This window comes from Salvelinus sp. IW2-2015, linkage group LG17, assembly GCF_002910315.2.
Source record: "Salvelinus sp. IW2-2015 linkage group LG17, ASM291031v2, whole genome shotgun sequence".
NCBI classification, from domain to species: domain Eukaryota; kingdom Metazoa; phylum Chordata; class Actinopteri; order Salmoniformes; family Salmonidae; genus Salvelinus; species Salvelinus sp. IW2-2015.
In genome coordinates, this window is record NC_036857.1 from 28074053 (window position 1) to 28082848 (window position 8796).

At 44.7% G+C, this 8796-nt stretch overlaps 1 protein-coding gene across 4 annotated transcripts in view; it reads right to left on the reverse strand.

Moving 5' to 3' along the window:
* LOC111976651 (retinoic acid receptor gamma-A-like) overlaps positions 1-8580 on the reverse strand; it is a 61215-nt gene extending 52635 nt beyond the window's left edge. For 2 of the 4 annotated variants that reach the window (XM_024005652.2, XM_024005651.2), the window contains exons 1-2: positions 8504-8580; positions 7932-8348 (exon numbers count right to left, since the gene is read on the reverse strand). In XM_024005652.2, coding sequence (XP_023861420.1) covers positions 7932-8100 — 169 coding nt within the window. In that variant the 5' untranslated portion in view covers positions 8101-8348; positions 8504-8580. The remainder of the gene's footprint in view (positions 1-7931; positions 8349-8503) is intronic. The other 2 variants (XM_024005654.2, XM_024005653.3) reach the window with 2 other exon arrangements.
* Between the last annotated feature and the right edge of the window lie 216 nt (positions 8581-8796).

Here is an 8796-nt window from a genome sequence, read left to right on the forward strand (position 1 = left end):
TAGGTGGTTATAATGATGTCACATCTGCATTAACACATTTTCCTGAACATTTACATAAGTCTTCTGCCACAGTCCTACTTGACTTAGTTGGTCTAAATGTTGTGTGTGTGTCCATGTGTGCAGCATGTGTGTGTGTGGCGTGGTGTCTGATTGTGGCATGTGTACGTGCTGCAACCCACTGTTAGCATAAACAGGGCTGTCTGGATAACCACCCGTTCACATCTGAGGCCATGTAAAGGTAGAGGTCGTCAGAGCGACAAAGTCAGAACACAGCAGCTCAGGACCTTTTATTAATCAATGCTCATATTTACACAACACCACATAGCAAAGAACATTACACCTTGGACGTCCACAGTTTCCACCAGCTCCAAATGTGTCCCCATAGAGAGAGGACAGAGCACCACAAGAAAAGAAGAGAGAAGGAGAGAGAGAGAGAGAGAGAGGAGGAGAGAGAGAAGAGAGAGAGGAGAGAGAGAGAGAGAGAGAGAGAGAGAGAGAGAGAGAGAGAGAAAAGAGAGAGAAAGGAGAGAGAGAGACAGAGGGAGAGGGAGAGAGAGAGAGAGAGAGAGAGAGAGACGGAGAGAGAGAGAGAGAGAGAGAGAGAGAGAGAGAGAGAGAGAGGAGAGAGAGAAGAAGAGAGAGAAGAGAAGAGAGAGAAAGTGAGAGAGAGAGAGAGAGAGGATGGAGAGACGGAGAGAGAGAGGAGATGAGAGAGAGAGAAAGAGAGAGAGGAGAGGAAAGGAAAAGACAGAAAAGCGAAGAAAAAAGGGGTGAAAAGATCAAGTCTGCTCGCACTCTTTGCCGCCAAAGAAAAGGCCTCTACCTGTTAAGAGGTGGTCCTCATCCAGTCCTCCATTCGTGTGGACTAGGCTTTTTCAAAGAATCCCTGTGCTTAAGCGAGGTGTTTCAGGGCTGAAGGTTCAGGATGTTATCAAGCACAGTGAATATTGCGGTAATCCGGCTTCCACTGTTTGTTTGAAGGGCTCCTGTTAATGGTCAAGGATCAACTGATAAAGACTGTCACAGTCTACTCTGACTACTGCTCTTCTCTGTTTGTGTGGTGTGTAGTGTGTGTGTGTGTTTGTGGTGCGTGAGTAGCGTATAGCGTGGTAGTGGAAACAACCCCTCAATTCTCGTCATGGAGTTTTGCATACACACGGACTACGTAGCGTAAGAGAAAGGGCCTACTGCACACACACAGACAGATGCAGGCACAGACGCGCACACACACTTTGAGCCTCCCACAAGACTGTTACTCTCACCACACACTTAATTTCTCTCTCTAAATCTGTCATACCCTCCCCTCCTCCATCTCTGTCTTGTCTCCCTCGCAAGTCCTTCTCTCTCTCTATCCCCGCCTCTCCCTACCATCTCTCTCTCTCTCTATCCGCCCTGCCTCCCCTCCCATCCTCTCTCTATCTGTTCCCCTCCTCCTCCCATCCTCTCTCTTATTGTCCTCCGCTCGTCGCTCCGCCCTCCCATCCTCTCTCTATCGTGTCCCCCTTCCTCCCTTCCGCCATCCTCTCTTCGTATCTGTCTTCCTCACCCCTCCTCCCTCCCATTCGCTCGCCTCTAGCTCGTGTCTCCCCTCCCTCCTCCCTCCCTCCCATCCTCTCTCTATTGTCCTCCCTCATTCCTCTCTCTCTGTCGCTTCCCCTCCTCCCTCCTCCCTCTCCACCCTCTCTCTCTCTATCCCCTCCTCCATCCCAGCCTCTCTCTGTCTGTCTCCCTCCCTTCCTCCCTTTCCATCCTCTCTCTCTGGGTCCTCCCTCCCCCTCCTCCCCCCAATCCTTGCCTCTCTCTATCTGTCTCCCTCCCCCATCCTCTCACACACAGCACACCAAAACAAAACAAGGTGGGATGGGACAGTGTCTGTCCCTGGCTACCTTTCACACAGCAATTAGCCATGGAACTGCGAGACAGGAACATAATGTGAGAAAGTATTCAACCRCCTTTGTTATGGCAAGCCTAAATAAGTTAAGGAGTAAAAAAAAATTGCTGAATAAGTTGCATGGATTCGGAGAGAAGAAAAGGAAAAACAGTGCCCGGGGAATGTTGGAACGTTTAAGTGAGAGCCTGCCTTTGTTTTCCACGGTAGCTAACGTTTGAAAAGGACGGTATGAGAAAGCTGTCAGTGAAACAACTTGTAACATGTCTGGCTGTCTGGGCTGTGGAAGAGGGGGAGAAGAATGAGGAATGTCAATCTCCATGTTTAAACACGGGTTAGAGCTAATTGTGACTCTGTGATCCTGACTTAACCTTTGATCCCGTCGCAGTTAAGCCGCAACACAGATATGTACCTTACGACCCCTCAACCCCACGGTCATGATACTATGCCTAGTGTTAATCTGGTCATTTGCATATCCCCCCCATTTATTGAATTTATTAAACAAGGTAAATTAATGAGGACAGATTCTCTTTTACAATAACATCCTGACAACCGTCTAATGTCCATGCATATATGAACAACAATTGAACGTGTTTCCCTTTGATACCATGAAAAATGCATTCATAAATTAAGGAGATTTTATTCATTGTGAGTGAGTGTTTCAAATTGTTACATGAAAGAGAGACAGAGAGGTGTGTGTGTGTGTGTGTGTTTTCCTAGCAGGGTGTGTTCTTGGATTCCACCACACCAGGACATTACCCCCGGGTGCTCTCTTTCTACTCTCCAACTTTTTTGATTCTCTCTCTCCTCTCTCTCTGGTTCTCTGTAAATACCTTAAGGATTAAGTGGGCAGCAGGAGGGGGAGGTAGTGATTGACATCTGAAAGGCTGGAGAGGTGCTCAGGCATGCTGTGCTGAGGGGAGGGAGAGAGAGAGAGAGAGAGAGAGAGAGAGAGAGAAAGAGAGCTTCCACAAGGCTGTGAACGATTTAAGAGACAAGGCAATAAGGGATTTCTATGCCATCGAAAGGAACATAAAACTCGACATCCAAATTAGGATATGGCTAAAATACTTCAATAAGTTTTATATAACCCATTGCTCTCTATGGTTGAGAGGTCTGGGGTCCACTCACCAACCCAAAATTCACAAAAAGGGACAAACACCCAACTGAGACTCTGCATGCAGAATTCTGCAAAAATATATACAGTACCAGTCAAACGTTTGGACACACCTACTCATTCAAAGGTTTTTATTTATTTTGACTATTTTCTACATTGTAGAATAATAGTGAAGACATCAAAACTATGAAATAACACACGTGGAATCATGTAGTAACCAAAAAAGTGTTAAACAAATCAAAATATATGTTATATTTTAGAATCTTCAAAGTAGCCACCCTTTGCCTTTAGGACAGCTTTGCACACGCTTGGCATTCTCTCAACCAGCTTCACCTGGAATGCTTTTCCAACAGTCTTGAAGGAGTTCCCACATGTACTGAGCACTTGTTGGCTGCTTTTCCTTCACTCTGCGGTCCAACTCATCCCAAACCATATTAATTGGGTTGAGTCTCATCCCAAACCATATCAATTAAGTTGAGTGATTGTGGAGGCCAGGTCATCTGATGCAGCACTCCATCAATCTGCTTCTTGATCAAATAGCCCTTACACAGCCTGGAGGTGTGTTTTGGGTCATTGTCCTGTTGAAAAACAAATGATAGCCCCACTAACCCCAAACCAGATGGGATGGCATATCGCTGCAGAATGCTGTGGTAGCCATGCTGGTTAAGTGTGCTTTGAATTAAATAAAAATCACAGACAGTGTCACCAGCAAAGCACCCCCACACCATCACACCTCCTCCATGCTACACATGCAGAGATCATCCGATCACCTATTCTGTGTCGCACAAAGACACGGCGGTTGGAACCAAAAATCTCAAATTTGGACTCATCAGACCAAAGGACAGATTTCCACCAGTCTAATGTCCATTGCTCGTGTTTCTTGGCCCAAGCAAGTCTCTTCTTCTTATTGGTGTCCTTTAGTAGTGGTTTCTTTGCAGCAATTCGGCCATGAAGGCCTGATTCACGCAGTCACCTCTGAACAGTTGATGTTGAGATGTGTCTGTTACTTGAACTCTGTGAAGCATTTATTTGGGCTGCAATCTGAGGTGCAGTTAACTCTAATGAACTTATCCTCTGCAGCAGAGGTAACTCTGGGTCTTCCTTTCCTGTGGCGGTCCTCATGTGAGCCAGTTTCATCATAGCGCTTGATGGTTTTCGCGACTGCGCTTAAAGAAACTTTCTTGAAATTTTCCATACTGGCTGACCTTCATGCTTAAAGTAATGATGGACTGTCATTTCTCTTTGCCTATTTGAGCTGTTCTTGCCATAATATGGACTTGGTCTTTTACCAAATAGGGCTATCTTCTGTATACCACCCCTACCTTGTCACAACACAACTGATTGGCTCAAACACATTAAGGAAATAAATTCCACAAATTAACTTTTAACAAAGCAGACCTGTTAATTGAAATGCATTCCAGGTGACTACCTCATGAAACTGGTTGAGAGATTACCTAGAGTGTGCAAAGCTGTCATCAAGGCAAAGGGTGGCTACTTTGAAGAATATAAAATATCAAATATATTTTTACAATATAACACTTTCTTGGTTACTACATGATTCCATATGTGTTATTTCATAGTTTTGATGTCTTCACTATTATTCTACAATGTAGAAAATAGTTTAAAAAAAAGAAGAAACTAGAATGAGTAGATGTGTCCATACTTTTGACTGGTACTGTATACACTGCACAAAAATATAAATGCAACATGTAAAGATCCCAGAAATGTTCTTTACGCACAAAACTTTATTTCTCTAAAATTTGTTTAGATCCCTGTTAGTGAGCATTTCTTGACAGGTGTGYCATATTAAGAAACTGATTAAACAACATGATCATTGCACAGATGAACCTTGTACTGGGGACAATAAAAGGCCAAATGTGCAGTTTTGTCACACAACACAATCCCACAGATGTCTCACGTTTTGAGGGAGCGTGCAGTTGGCATGCTGACTGCAGGAATGTTCACCAGAGCTGTTGCCAGAGAATTTCATGTTAATCTRTCTWCCATAAGCCGCCTCCAACGTCGTTTTAGAGAATTTTGCATTACYTCCAACCGGCCTCACAACCACAGACCACTTGTAACCACGCCAGCCCAGGACCTCCACATCCGGCTTCTTCACCAGCGGGATGGTCTTAGACCAGCCACCTGGACAGCTGATGAAACTGTGGGTTTGCACAACTGAAGAATTTCAGCACCAACTGTCAGAAACCGTCTCAGGGAAGCTTATCTGCATGCTCGTCGTCCTCAGTCATGACCTGACTGCAGTTCGGCGTCTTAACCGACTTCAGCGGGCAAATGCTCATCTTCGATGGCCACTGGCACACTGGAAAAGTGTGCTCTTTACGGATGAATACTGGTTTCAATTGTACCGGGCAGATGGCATACATGTATGGCGTCGTGTGGGCGAATGGTTTGCTGATGTCAACACTTTGAACAGATTGCCCCATGGTGGCGGTGGGGTTAGGGTATGGGCAGACATAAGCTACGGACAATGAACACAATTGCATTTCATCGATGGCAATTTGAATGCACAGAGATACCGTGATGAGATCCTGAGGCTCATTGTTGTGCCATTCATCCGCTGCCATCACCTCATGTTTCAGCATGATAATGCACGCCCACGTCGCAAGAATCTGCATACATTTCCTGGAAGCTGAAACTGTCCCAGTTCTTCCATGTCCTCACGGCCGGCCCCCTCATTAGGCAGGATTAGGCGGCCGCCTATGACGGAAGTTGGACAAGGGTGTCAATTTCTGAGCTAAACAGACCAAGACGCACCTCCAACAACAACACATAAAACTACCTATAATTCTACCTAAAATCAATGACAATTTCTCTCAACCAGTGGCAAATGGGCTTTTTAGGTTAGCGCTGATTAGGTGAGAGGTGATGCCGCCCTTTGATAAACAGTGGCCACTTTGTCAAAGGCAGGGGCGCAAAATATTTAGCTTGTTCATTCCCAGCGCGCCTCTCCAGGGTGCTGTTGAAGAGGCGCATCGCTGTGAGCTTTGCAGCTCCTTCAGGGTTATCTTTGGTCTCTTTGTTGCCTCTCTGATTAATGCCCTCCTTGCCTGGTCCGTGAGTTTTGGTGGGCGGCCCTCTTTTGGCAGGTTTGTTGTGGTGCCATATTCTTTCCATTTTTTAATAATGGATTTAATGGTGATCCGTGGGATGTTCAAAGTTTCTGATATTTTTTTACCACCATCTGTACTTCTCCACAACTTTGTCCCTGACATGTGTGGAGAGCTCCTTGGTCTTCATGGTGCCGCTTGCTTGGTGGTGCCCCTTGCWTAGTGGTGTTGCAGACTCTGGGGCCTTTCAGAACAGGTGTATATATACTGAGATCATGTGACAGATCATGTGACACTTAGCTTGCACACAGGTGGACTTTATTTAACTAATTATGTGACTTCTGAAGGTAATTGGTTGCACCAGATCTTATTTAGGGGCTTCATATCAAAAGGGGGTGAATGCATATGCACGCACAACTTTTCCATTTTCTTAAAAATTAGAAATAAAGCCCTCACCTACAGAGAGATTAACCTCCAAAAGAATCTCCTTCAGCCAGCGGGTTCTGGGGCTCTGTTCACAAACACAAACAGACCCCACAGAGCCCCAGGAGAGCAACACAATTAGACCCAACCAAATGATGAGAAAACAAAAATATAACTACTTGACACACTGGATGAATCAACCAAAAAAAACAGAGCAAACTGAAATGCTATCTGTCCCTAAACAGAGAATACACAGTAGCAGAATACCTGACCACTGTGACTGACCCAAAATGAAGGACATCTTTGACTATGTACAGACTCAATGAGCATAGCCTTGCTATTGAGAATGGCCGCCGAAGGCAGACCTGGCTAGAGAGAAGAGAAGAAAGGCTATGTGCCCACTGCCCACAAAATGAGGTGGAAACTGAGCTGCACTTCCTGACCTCCTGCCAAAGGTATGACCATATTAGAGACACATATTTCCCAAAGAACACACAGACCCACAAAGAATTTGAAAACAAATACAACTTTGATAAACTCCCATATCTGTTAGGCGAAATGCCACTATGTGGAATTACAGCAGCAAGATTTGTGACCCGTTGCACAAACATTGTAAATACAACCAATATTTATCTGTTTACTTAGTTTCCCCTAGTATGCATACTACAACTATGTGCTTGTTGTTAAACACAGTTTAATATAACATTTGAAATGTCTTTATCCTTTTGAAACCTTTGAGTGCAATGTTTACTGTACATTTTGTTATATGTTTTGTGTTGATGTTTAAAGCTGTAACCCGTAGAAATACCATAGGCACATTTTAGTGGTTTTAAATGGACGTCTTTATATTGTGCTGTCACCATTTCAAATTGTTCAAGGTGTTCCATTACAGAGAAAAGCTATAAATCACAAACAAATGTCTCTTTCTCTTCTCTCCTGCCTTTTTTTCCTTTCAGTCTGCGCCGATATACAACAGCACCCCCTGTGGCCACATATAGACCTGCAGTTTTAGAATGGCATAAGACAGCCTCTTATGAGCATTTTCAAATATTTGATGACATGCATGCCGTTCATCACCTCATGTGAAAAGAATGTCGTTTTGTCTCTTATTTGAGACTTGTGGGAAGGAAGCCTGTTTGACTTTACGGACTCTCTGACTGTGTCACCACATAATCATCTACAACAGCCTTCATAAAACCCCAAACCGGCAACAAACGATCAACGGAACTGCTCTTTTCTCTGTTTCATTGTTTTCTTCTCTCGTATTATTATAAACAGATGCATACATGTTCAATGAAAATGGAAAATGTTCTGTTTCAAAATACGACAGACACACACACACCCAACCCTCCCCCCCACACACATACACGTGTACACACACAGGCACACACACGTACATGCACACACAATATGTTTGAGTAACTTCACTTACACAGTGCAGCCATCTCTTTAGGGAGGTCGGTGCTGAATCTCCCAAACAGGCTGCTATTGGACAGCAGGTCAAAGGAGGAGTGGTTCCGCATGGAGTTGAAGGCAAATGGGTAGACAGCCGGTGGAAACCCTGTCATGTGACCCACCTGCCGCTCCCTGTTGGTAGCCATGGTAACGGAGAGGAGAGGAGTACCCAGAAGGCCTGTGGTATCCCAGACAGACCCTCTCTCAGGCTGTTGGGCTAGGGAATATCACACACCACCTGGTAGAGGACAGGAAAACTGGGAATGCCAAACTGGGAATTCCACTTCTTCCACCGGTAGCCTATCAGGGCGCTGGGCTGGATGAGGACCTAAGGTTCTGGTTGGCCGAGGAGATTTCTGGTCTTCTGCTCTTAGGAATGATCACGCGAATGCACCTATCAGGAGAAGACACAAAAAAAACATAACATTTTTATTTTGTTCTACAAAACTGATAATAACTACTTTTTACAATATTGTCACATGATGTAGTGATAAAATCAAAAGTACTGTCCAAATGTTCTTTGTTTTCTACAAATACAGTTCAACTTACGTCAACTCTGAGGACTGATCTGGAACAATGAATAGTTTATTCCAAACAGTCATTTCAGAAGGATGTGCAAACTTCAAAACAATAGTAAAGACAGGTATGTTGAAAACGTCGAGGTGTGTGTGTGGGGGGCGGGGAGATATGTGAGAGACTGTGAGAGTCAAAGAGCGACTAGAAGAAGGAAAAGCAAGAAAACCGGGGGTGAGGAAAGGAAAAGAAAATAAGAGAGTTGTTTGAAAAAAGTTAGCAGGAGAGAAGGAGGGAGGGAGGGTGAAGGAGCTCTTGTTTCAGCAGTT